At 40.2% G+C, this 12,634-nt stretch overlaps 1 protein-coding gene across 1 annotated transcript; it reads left to right on the forward strand.

The window, feature by feature from the left end:
* The first annotated feature begins 3,862 nt into the window (after positions 1-3,862).
* Positions 3,863-12,399, forward strand: LOC117251155 (uncharacterized). Its single transcript, XM_033617162.2, has 5 exons — positions 3,863-4,124; positions 5,364-5,484; positions 8,210-8,415; positions 8,705-8,874; positions 10,390-12,399. Exons 1-5 carry the CDS (start codon positions 3,977-3,979, stop codon positions 10,480-10,482), a joined length of 738 nt encoding a protein of 245 aa, XP_033473053.1. The 5' UTR covers positions 3,863-3,976; the 3' UTR covers positions 10,483-12,399.
* The last annotated feature ends 235 nt before the right edge of the window (positions 12,400-12,634 follow it).

Raw genomic sequence — 12,634 nt, forward strand, 5'->3', positions numbered from 1 at the left:
GGGCTGTGCACCATGGACAAAAATGAATATCTTGGTATTTTCAGGCTGAATGGTAACACACGATATATGTCCTGGTATTTTCTATGAAGTGGACTACATGTTCAGTTTCAAGCTGATCCACAGCTGAAGTTGATTTTGCTGCATGAGTTTTTCCATCACAGGTAAAAGAAGTTTACCTGTTGGAGGTTAGCTGTTAGTCTGCAGCTCTTCATCATCATCTCACTGTGGCCGTTTGTGATTTAACTCTTCCCCCCTGCCGTATAATTGCACTTGACTTAATTGAAGAAATGCAGCTGATAAAGTTTTGCTAATTCGGTAATAAATATATTTTAATTCCTATAAAGTCCCCTGTTATTTTGTTAAGTAAAAACTTTTATTGTGAAGCAGAAAAATAAGGAAAGGTTGAGTTTTCGAGCAGAAACTTCACACAACTTCTAAAACGGCTGATAGCGAGCATAAATGGTAAAATAAATCAGATATCTAAAGTAAAAAGAGGACGCAGGAGAGAAACTAAACTCCAAACCACAGAGATTCAGTCAGAAGCTACAGACGTACTGAGAGCTGAACACACAGAGACTTTTAAGAAAGCCTTTCTCTCTGGTCTGCTGCAGACAGAGGGGAGGAGAGTCTCACAACACACACGGGTGTTCGCTGCAGTTGACTAGATGCCACGGCTACCCGCTTGAGGGCGGGCGGCCCGGCTTTTGGACCTACTCCGGAGAAGGAGTAGATGCACAGCTTGGCGTGGCACAGTGCGTCTAAACTGATAAAGGAAACACAAATCAGAGCTTGACTGGACGCAGCTAAAAATATCCAGAGGAAAAGGCCCACAGTATTGTACATGTGCTACTGCAGTAACTTCATCCATCTCACAGACTGATGTCTCTTAGCTCGTGCAACACACAGACCAATGTCTCACTGTAGACTAATGAACAGACAGATTAAACAGAGGAGCAGCTCTGTGTCTCTCTGAATGTTGATGGAGAAACTGTGAGTGAGTGAGGGGGCGGAGCTATGTGATGCAACTTGACCCTATATCAATATAAACGGTATTGTCTAAATTTATATCTTGCTTGAAAATATATCGATATATTGTTAAAAAAATGATATACCATCCAGCCCTACCATGGCATTAACTCTCAATGAAACATTTTCTTTTTCCTTTTTTTTTTTTGGCACCAGCACTTCATGTGAAAAAATATGTGGAAGGGGTGCCCTTTTTCCACTCGAGCACCTGCCCTGCATATTTTCTGTGCACGGCACTGCATCACAAAGTAAAGTTTATGAGCTAAGAGGGAACTCACGGGCGGGGCATGCGGGAGAAACACTACTGCACATATTCAGCGGGCCACATACAGCAGGAGATTACACAGAGACTAGAACGTTTTTTGTTGTACGCGCCAGGCGAACAATTTCATTGGAATGAATAGGTGGTTATTATTATAAATTGATGCCACAACTACATAATGTGTCGTTAAGACTTTGTGTCCATTACTCGTATTTGAGACTAGAGTGGCACAACAGCGCTTTGTGCTACATGCTAGCATGCGCACAGTGACAATGTTAACCTGCTGATGTTTACCATGTTTAAACGTTAACATGTGATTATCAGCAGTAAACATAAGTGGCTGCATTTATACAGAGCTTATATCCAAAACCACATGTTTCAGCTTCATGGTGGCACAAGAGGAAAAGTCAGGGGATCACCACAGTCAGTAAGCTTCACCCTCTGGGGACAATGAATGTCTGTACAACATTTAATTGAAATTCATCAGGTAGCTGTAGAAATATTTTATGGACTGGACTGAAATGGTGGACTCTCTAATACAAGCGAGCAGGACTTGCAGGCGAGATGATTTTACTGTAGAGCCAAAAACAAAAGGAAAAGAAGACAAAAAGAGTGTTATCAACAGACGGACGGTGAATAAGGTCATTATCTTCTCTCAGGGAGGAGCAGCCCTCAGATGGCCCAATCACAGAGCAGATTTCAGGCTTCTAACGCTGATTGTGTCTGTGGTTTCTATTTGTCTCACTCACTTACGCACAGGATTTCACAGAAGCACAAACGCTGAAAACAGGATGTGGACTAACACTGCTGACTCCAGTTATGCCAGATCACATCAAAGGATTCAGTTTTTTTCACAGAAACTTCATGCTGATAAAAAATAATGGAGAGACGCATGCAGCAGTGAAACAGACAGCAGCGAAGCACACAAAATCAAGATTTTTATTTTTGCTAAAACTTCATTGAAATTTGGCTCCTTTGAAGAAAGTCTTAAGTGCAGACAATCACAAATATAAAACTCATATTTAAACACCTGTTGCGCAACAACCACCTCCACAAGGTTTTCCTCTTTACTGGAATCCCACACATTTCTCGTAGTGTGCTTTGCCTCCATGGCGAGCTGCTAACCGTCTGTTTGTTTGGGTTTAGCGCTGATCAGTGCGTCATTTCATGCTGCATTTCTATTGGTTAGTTAGTAGACGTACGTGATAACAGCAGTCACACAGTCATCCTAAATTTCTGACACAGTCAGAATTTTATCCCAGGCCGTCTTTGATTCCAGACCGTAACAACAGCCATCCTAGAACCTCCCTGACTGTGCGACGTCAAATCGGTCTCACTCTGTCATTAAAAACCGGTGCTTGGGCAGTGACTTCTGGTGTTAGACACTGACAACAAAGCCGTCCAATTTGGTGCCTGATGGCATCAGGGGAAAATGTGGCGGGACAACAATGACAGTTAAGGCAGAGAAAATCTAAGTAGAAGTAGTCCACTGTAGAAACATAGGGGTTAAACATGACACTCTCCGTAGACAAGGACCTGCTCCCTTGGCCTGGCCTCACTCCAGTCATTGATCTGGCACTTGGTCAGTAACTGCTGGCGTCAGACACAGACGAAAAAAGCTGTCCTTTCACATCAGCACGATACGTGGCTGGTTGTCATTGTTCAATAGTGCCCAGCAGCATCAGGTGGAAAAATGGCAGGATAACAATGTACGTTAAGTCGGCGAGAGTCCCAGTAGGGCGGGTGGGAGGGGTGATGGATGGATCCAACAACCACCAACTTTCATCCAGGAGGCCAGTGTTTGCTTCCTGTGAGATTGTAAAGCCAGACCCTGTTCTTTTTTCCTAAACTCAACCGCATGTGTGTGTTGGTGAAAGTGTATTTTGAAAACAGACAATGCATGTAACAGGCTGAAGTTGACACGGCGTCCCAGAACGTCAACAACCAACACACCCAGGGTACCTGGGACGCCATATGTGGACGTGGAAAGTCCATGACCAAACGTGGACATGTGACGAGGTCACAGTGAGGATGGGTTGGCTCTCTGTGTAGATATAAACAGCCCATTCTGAGGTAACAAAAGCCCAGCAATGCGTATTTGTGATTTTACACTAGAGAAAACATACTTTATTACATTATATTCCTTTTCTGCAAGTGTATCCCCATAAATCCTACACTGGAGACCACTGAAGCCAGGACTCATGGTGTCTGGTATTGTTGGGAATAGACACACATCATCAAAGTATCTTAACTGTTACAGAATTCCATGAAAAACAGCTCCTGTGAGTTGTTAAACATCGTTTCCCTCCCCAAAAAATGTCTGTATACAACTAACTCTGATACAAAAAATCATAAACTGAAGTTTTGCTCCTAATTTTTAAATTTTAAAATGTTCCACTGAATGAAGGAAATATAACATTTCCTGCTGTACAGGAAATTGGGTAGTTAAAATTTCCTGTTGACCTGTAAAAAAAAACCTATAAAAAATTGTAGGTATTGCATGACAAGCTACAGGAAAGAGTCCCGCCCACAGAAACTACACAAACAACAGTTTGACTGACAGCTGATAAGAGTCATCACTGCACTGTGGAAATACAGAATGTGGTGAGATCAGCACCAAGTCCAACCTCAGAAACCTGCCCTTTTCCTGTTTAATAAAGAGCTCAGCATCACAGTGAGGTGTTTGTGATGTTGCCTGGTGTCTCTGTGCTTCGGTCGTTTTCCAGTTTTCATCACAGAGCGAGAAGGAGCAGAGTGGCTGAGATGACAGCTCACAGCTTCAACATCTTCATCGTCTTCACACTTTGTCTGAGCTTCAGCTTCCACCCAAGCCATGGTAGGACTCTCAACTCCACCATCTACTGTCTGTAGGAATTTACAGAGTTGGTTTATTTTAAACTTTTAATTCTTATATTGTCATTTGTTGTTTTGTCATAACAATGCAGATAGTAATTCACCAAACCATCCAATGACACCATGTTTCACATGAGCTTTTTCTTTACATAAGCTGAGATGCCTCTACATTTGTTGTAGTGAAATAATTAGTGTCAGCAGTCACAGACCGTAGGGGAGACAAGGGGGAATTGTAACATCTCAAATTGCACCAATCAGAGATGAGACAGAACCATGAAAGTCATTATGTTCTGCGATGATCTGTCTCTGATTCGACTGACATGTTTTTCAAAGGAGAGGTTGATGCTGAAAATAACTCAGAGGTTCTGTATGTGTGGGGAGGAATGCAGAGTGGAATTATCACTGGTGAGGGAGAAGTCGCGAGAGGTTTTGGTGAGGGATTTGGGACAGATGATGATCATGTCAGATTTTTCACAGTTCAGTACGAGACAGTTGGCTTGCATCCAGGATTTGATTTCATTGAGACAGGTGGTCAGAGTGGGGTGAGTTTCAGTAGTGATGCATTTAGTGGAGATGAAGAGCTCGACATCATTGGCGAATGATGTTACCAAGGGGAGCACATAGAGGATGAATAGGAGAGGACCAAGCATCCAACCCTCAGGGACGCCTGGGACAAAGGAGCAAGGGACAAAGTGCAATTGTTGATGTTCATGAACAGATGTTGATTTGTGAGGTATGACCTTAGCCAGTAGAGGGCAGCACTGGTGATATTGATGGAGGATTCAATGCTGAGGAGGACAGGCGGGAGAGGAAAAATGTGTGGTTGATGGTATCAAAGGCTGCTGTACGGTGACTAGAGTTAAAGGTGAGGAGGAGGTCATTGGTGACATTTGATGTAAAAACAATTAATGCCTGTCAACAAGAAAAAGATACAAGTTACCTACATAATAAATGTGTCCATATAACTCAAGAGGTTTTTGGGGAATGACATCAAAGCCAAAAAATGTTACAGTTACCCTGGTCTCCACGATATTAACATACTGAAGAAAGAAAGAATCTGCACCATCTATCAGAAGGAAAGAGGAGCTGCTTGAAAACACTGACTTTTAAAATGAAATCTGAAACAATATTCTGATGACAATGACCAAACAAAAGAAGTTGGATAACAGGGAAAAAACTTGACGTGTTTTCCAACAGTAGCGGAATCTTTTTTATTCGTCAGGTTTTGAGGTGTTTCAGCCAAAGAGTCGGGCTGTGAACCCAGACGGGTCGACCTCTGTCAGCTGTGAACATAACGCAAACGTCACCTCTGTCAAAGATGTTCGACTCAACGCCATATCGACGTAAGTATCGTGATGTCATTAAATTGGTTATATTTCAGATCCCTCAGCTGGAGTGTTTTATTTTGAAGAGAAAACATATTACAAGAATAGTACATTTAATGTTTCAGTTGCAGCATGAAATGCTTTAATCCTCTGCGACCCATATGGACCAATGTTTGTCAGTTGTTTGGAGTGAATAAGGGATCTCTTGGGGGAGACAGTAGGTCAACAGTATATGCCACAGAGAGGAGGTATACATCTTCTAAAAGCTGGGCATCTGATGATTAATTTCAGGTGCAGCTCAACACTGTCAAGTTTTTCTAGTCATAAATCTGTAATAAACATTTTGTTTTTGGTAGATGCCTATTCAATATTTAAAGGTTTACAGTGTATAAGGGCTTAGAACAGTCTGACAGAAGTATATAATGACCATTCCCATGCTCCTTTATGTCTCATAAGTTGTTTAAGCAATTTTGGGGTTGATGTCATTTGTTACACAGTTTGAGTAGCCTACTAAATTTAAGCAAGTTTCATCATTCAAGACTCAAACTCCCTCCAATATACCACATCAACACACCAAGGCCACCATGAAAAACCCCATGCTTTGATTTGGTATGAAAAACTTTTGATATTTGGATTTTTGGATGATGAGCACTGCTGTTCTAGAAACTGCTGAGAAACCCCAGTATCATCACTCCACTTTTTAAACTCAGCCAAACAGCAAGATGCCAAGTAGGCAGATGTTAATATCTGTATTTGTGAGGTGGTTTGACCTGCGGGAAATTCCATTTCATGCCAAATCAGATCCTAAAACTGAAATCTATCACTTTATCTGCATAAACACATCAAACAATTCTGTGCAAATTTGAAACCACTAAGTTACTGAAGAGGTGTGAGGACAAACAAACTAAACAGTGACTGTCTTTGTGTAAACCATAATAAAGTGTTAGCAGGCACCAAGGAGGTAGGTTTGGTTTCAAAAGTGACACAATGACATGAATAAACAAATACAAAGGGCCAGTGACATGACATGCAATTTTGATGTCCAAACCCCTTCTTTAAGTCAACATTAGGAAAATGTTTACAAAAGGGAAAAACAACAACAACACATGAATTGCAGCTATTAATCTCTCTTTATCAAATGTTTTGAAAATGTATTAAGGGTATTTCAAAGTTTTAGAATTATTAGAAATTTTAGTCACAAAATATAGAGGAGAACTGTCCAGACCTCATGGTGAAATGCAGAAAAGATAAGAGGTGATAAAAATCAAATAAAACTAAACATTACCACCACAGGCATTATTATATGAGTGTTGCCAACGATATATTTAAATATTACAAAAATTATGACATATGATTAATAACATATTATAAATATTATGATTGTTATGCACTGGGACGTTTTGACCCGAAACTAGCCGTGAACCAAGCTAACAAGCAATCTGGAGCAATTTTCTGGGGCATTTAGTTTTGACATGTTATCAGACAGGATGTTACACAATCAGGAAGACCCTGAAAGAACCCCAAACAAAGGAGAGAGCTTAAAAGTCTCCTAAAATGGGTTTAATTTGCCTTTTTCCCTAACTGGTGCATTATGGAGTAAAATCCTTTTTCATTTGGGACAGTGCTAGGACGACTACGACTACGCCACGATTTCTGGCTCGGTCTGTGTTTTTTTTAAAGATTTTTTTTTGGGGGGGGGGGGGGGGGGGGGGTACAGCCTTTAATGGATAGGACAGACAAGTGTGAAGGGGGGAGAGAGAGAGGGAGAGACATGCAGCCAAGGGCCACAGGCTGGAGTCGAACCCGGGCTGCTGCAGCAACAGCCTTGTACATGGGGCGCCTGCTCTACCACTAAGCCACCGATGCCCCAGTGGTCTGTGGTTTTTAACATTGACAACTGAAGCTCAGTGCTGACTTTTAATCGTTCCTCTGTGGCTCCAAAAACTATTGCCTCAGTTTTGTCTTTGTTTAATTGAAGAAAATAATAATTGGCACATCCAACTGTTGATTTGTTCGACACACTTAGTCAGAGCTTGTATTGGACCATAGTCCCCTGGTGAAATGGGTATCAATTCAATTTTTTCAATTTTATTTATAAAGCCCAATATCACAAATCACAATTTGCCTCACAGGGCTTTACAGCATACAACATCCCTCTGTCCTTATGACCCTCACAGCGGATCAGGAAAAACTCCCCCAAAAAACCCTTTAACGGGGGAAACAAAATGGTAGAAACCTCAATATGTAAATTTGTGTGTCATCTCAATAATTATGGCACAATATTTTGTTCAATTTTCATCCACTTATCTGGGGCTGGGTTGTGAAAGGCAGGCTGAGTACAAAGTACTCCTGCTGTCCAGCTCCTCTGGGATCCCGAGGCGTTCCCAGGAGGATCATATATACTGTACATATTTTCTTGTTTCCCATAATCTGAGCCAATAGAAGCATGTAGATGTTCAACAGAAGAGGCCCATGATTGGAGCCTTGGGGAACTTCACGTCATTTTTGTCCACTTAGAAGTATAATTACCTATAGACACAAAGTACTCCCTATCCATAAAGTAGGGATTGAACCAGTTGAGAGCTGTGCCAGAAAGTTTCACTCAGTTTTCCAGTCAATCTGGTAATATGTTGTGGTTGACCGTGTAAAACGCAGCACTGAAATCCAGTATACTGAAATTAAAGACTAATGAGTAAAGGCTTGCTCTTGGTTGTACTCTGTATATGTCTTTGTTTAATCTCAGAACATACAAACCTCGACTGCTCTGCCAGAAGGGGAAGAAAGACTGTAAGAACATCGTCATGCATCAAGTGAATCTCAAAAGGTGGCTTTTCATCCTACTTGATGTCGGGCCAGAGGCCATGAAAATAACATACCAGTGTGAGTTCACTGTGATAATAGATGAGCTAGAGCACACCAAGGAGGGAACACCAACTAGACTACTGCCAGGTATGTTTGACCCTATTGATGATTTGTAGTGCCTCTGCAAATACAAAGCAATGAAAAAGTAAAGTCAAATACAATAAGTATGTTTATATGTACCTCATTTTATAACCTATATACAGTTACTGTATCAAAAAGTCATTTATCCTTTTGTGTTTGACAATTGACTGAATATTCTTGTAGCTCAGAATTAAATGTTAAAGCAAGCTACATTAGCACTTTTTGCATTTATTTCAATCTTGACTTTTCAAATACTCTGGAGTATACAGGAAATTGCCTCACTATGTTTTATTAGGTCAAAAGGAAGGACCCTACACATTTGAACCTTCTCCTTCACCTCGTCCTCCTCCTCCTCGTCCACCTCCTTGTCTTCAGTTTCATCAGCTCAGGTGGATTCTGATTGGTCTGCTGGCTCTGATGTTCCTGTATAGCTGCATCATCACCTGCTTCTACATCAGACTGAGGGTGACTGTCTTTCTATCTGTTTGGCTTCTCGTCCGTTTCTCTTACATGTCAATGTTTTTCAACCTGGGCCCTATTTACTCATGTTTTTGTGTCTAACTAACTGATGGGAAAGATTTGTCAAACTGGTCCATGATGAGTGTGAGGGCTGCAGCCGGCAGTGCTGAAACAGGTGGCAATGTAATGTTAATGGGCAACTGAGCAACGTCAATATACGTCCACTGACAGTGTTTGTTTTTGCCACTGACAGACTCAAATCATTATTTTTAGTGTTTGACAACTTTATAGACAAGATTTCTGCAGAGGCAGACATCCAAGAGTACGATGCTTTTTGTTTGACTGAAAGCGCTGAAATTGCCACCGCCAAACCCACCAGACTCCAACACATACATGCTGCCTCTATACATGCTAAAATGACTGTTCATTTAAATGGTGATGGTGATTTAAGGGCTGTTACTGGATAAACAAAAAGGAACTTACTCTTATACAAAAAGCTCTATCTCTGTAGGGATCCTTTACATATTGTTTCAAACACTTAGAATAACAATCTGAGCCTTTAGTGGACATAAAGTAAAGATGCACAATTGCCCCCAGTGATTATTTTGCTTTTTGTTTTGCCGCTGACAGCTGTAGCCCTCTCACTCAACAATGGACCAAATTAAAAAACTGTTGCCACCATCAGTCATTTAGACACGAAACCACAAGACAATGGGGTTCAAGTTGGAAAATACCAATGTTACTCTTCAATAAACTCAGGGCAATAACTTGTGCGAGGATAGTGGCACTCCAAAACACAAAATCTCAATAGTGTGACCTCTTTTTACCACATTATTTTCATAGATCGGTGCAATTCGTTAGACGAGCCTTCATCAGAGCCTGATCTCAGGGCAATAACTTATGCGGTAGGATAGCATCGCACTAAAATATAAATACTATGACATCAGTTTACCACATTTTGGCAGACAAGACGTCTTTAGACAGCAAAAAGAAATGCATGGAGTGCTGCAGGGGTCTTCAAAAAGTGTGAAAATGGTCAACCTCTGGTGCTCTTCAGTGCAGGAATCTCAGTCTTGACATTTTCAAAAAGAAGAATCTGAGGCACTCAGAGGGACCAATCTATCTACCCCACCTAATGATTCTGTCTTCTTTAGTCTTCTTCAGACTTCTTAGAGGGCTTAGGCCTTTTTTTAAAGAGAAGTTCAATAATCTGGGAGCCAAAATGAAACAAAATTTCTAAAATCGTTTACGCTCTGACTTCTACTATCTCAGGTTATTTGATTTTCCTATCTAGTCTAGTTTGTTTGGGACTAAACTATGCGAGCTATAGCTACAACTCTTATTCGGAAATCTCCTATGAAGATGTCTGCATATTAGAGGTTAGAGGAACAGTGGTGGTTGTCTGTATCATTCTGTTGGGAATATTACCTCTATCTCCAGCACTGTTGGAGGCACTCATTGAGCTAAGTATTATTAAGAAAACTCTAACATACATGTTACTTTTCTGTTTCCCTGTTTCAGAGCAGCGACACAGATCCTGAAAACTCCGTCTACGTTGAAATGAGGAAAGCGCCTCGGCAAATGAATTCACCTTTTGACATTTATTGTGGGTAGCTGACTCACTCTTCTTCACCACTGGCAATATGCTGAATGTAATGAGAGGGAAAACACTGCTGTTGTTGCAGCTGGTATCAAAGCCTTGCTTTTGGATATCTTTCGTTTGTAAATGAGTTTAAAACTGCTGTAGTACTGAAGATGAACAGCAGGGTGAGACAAAGACTCTCTAAAGCACCCATGAATTCTGACATTGTACAAGTGTTCATCTCTACTGTATGCAGTGTGGCACCAGGACATTATCCATTAAGTTGTTGTATGTATATGGATATATATATATAATTTATTATGAATTTTTTTTAATCAATGCTTTTAAAATCCCGGTTAATGGGAGTTTTCTAATGCTTTCACTGAGTGAATTCATGTATATGCTCACAAATTAATCTATGTGACTGTTTGGGTTCAACTTTGTTGAACTGTGACAGTGTTCTCCCTGGAAATACTTTCTATTGAATGAAATGGTGAACAAAATGCCACAGGAAAATGAACAGAAGAGTAGAGAGAAGCTGCAGGAGCTATAGTGGCCCTGCAAGTCACTGTCATCAAGTTTTGGGCCACCACCTGTTTCCTGTGAATGAGTGAGCGTCACTTTGTGTGAATTTCACCTTGCAATATCGAGGAATATACAATTAAATTGACAAAAAAATTATTTGGACATAAATAATGGTTATCTTTTAACATTTCAGTTTTCATTTATCAGTTTTGTAAAACTAAAGTGATTCTTATATTCTCCAATCTTAAAAAATGTGTAGCTGTATTGTGAAAAAAACAAAACAAACCAAAACTAAAATGCACTTGTATGTCTACAGTCTGTTTGTTGAACCTTTATAGCGACAACTCATCTTGAGTCTGTAGTTAGGCTAGCTATGCTTCGAAATCTAAAAATGGAAAAGTCTCAATAATAATAATAATAATAAGTACTTTATTTATATAGCATCTTTAACCCTTTGCAACCTTGATAGACAACTGTTTTCTCGGGCTGTATTCGGGCGCCTTTCACAAGAATTTAAACCTTTGAAACCTGAGCAAACTGTTTTGATTTATTTTGAAAATGTCTTGAAAGGAATTAGGTCAATTTGCTCAGGTTTTAAAGGGCTAAAAACAGAGTTGCCACTGCACTGAGGAAAGAGGACATGAGGACAGAGAGTCAGGGAAGGAAATATAAAATGACTTGAAAAACTGCTCCTTATTATTCCAACCCAAACCGTCCTTTTCTGATGATACCTGAAAACCACATTGCTTTTTTTGCACTATAAATGATAACTTAACTCAGTTTTCTTCATTTCTCCTGTAAATGTAATGTACTTTATTTTATACTGTCTAATTTGCATTCCTTTTTTGTAACCACAATGTTCATGCACATGCACATTACAATGTTTATTTAGTGGCCTTGTATTTATTTTTTTCTTTATTATTATGCATTTTTACTTGCCGCTGGTCGTCCCAGGAGAAAGTTTGGTGGGCTTCTGTCTCATGTCTAGCAGCACTCTTCTGGTATGAAGGGCATGACTGGAGATGCTTTGATCCACTCCAGAGGAAAAAGGGAAGTCATGGACAAATCAATGCCATTACTCATCCCTCAGTGGACGAGCCTCCTCTTGACTTGAAGGTGCTTCAAGGTGGGAAAGAGAGTAAGACAAGTTTGGGTGCAGCCCAACGTGGCCCAGATTTTGAATATACTTCAATAAAACAGTTAGGGGAAGGTAGACAGATAATACATAAAGAAATCCATAATTATTGGAAATGAAGATGGACTCTCCAGCCCTCTCTGCTGCTGTTGGCCACAATAGTTATTGTATACACCATCACATGTATTGTTATCTTATATGCTTGGTCCTGATGTCTGACTGTATCTTTCCTTTCTGTCACCTTTTATTTTGTCACATTACATTTTATCAATAAAATGATAAAGCACAACCTCGTCCTTTCCTAATTGAAAGCTAACACATATGTAAACATGACAGCCATAACTAAAAGACACTGATTTGAAGTCTAAAGCATAGAATACATGCATGTACAGCTTCTTTTTCAGTTTCTGTCTTTCAAAAGGCGGGTATGGGTAAAAGCATACTGTATGGTCTGTTAAACTACCATAAAACTTCAATTAATAGCCCGGGCTATTATTTATTTGAATGACTGAAATCAACAGGCT

Source organism: Epinephelus lanceolatus, chromosome 14 (genome assembly GCF_041903045.1).
Source record: "Epinephelus lanceolatus isolate andai-2023 chromosome 14, ASM4190304v1, whole genome shotgun sequence".
In the NCBI taxonomy this organism is placed as follows: domain Eukaryota; kingdom Metazoa; phylum Chordata; class Actinopteri; order Perciformes; family Serranidae; genus Epinephelus; species Epinephelus lanceolatus.

Bases quoted from the DNA above. Each gene is read 5' to 3' on its own strand.
- LOC117251155 (XM_033617162.2), top strand. From the start codon at position 3,977: ATGTTGCCTGGTGTCTCTGTGCTTCGGTCGTTTTCCAGTTTTCATCAC. The intron at 5,485-8,209 runs GTAAGTATCGTG...GTTTAATCTCAG, and splicing joins CGACTCAACGCCATATCGAC to AACATACAAACCTCGACTGC. The intron at 8,875-10,389 runs GTGACTGTCTTT...TCCCTGTTTCAG, and splicing joins GCTTCTACATCAGACTGAGG to AGCAGCGACACAGATCCTGA.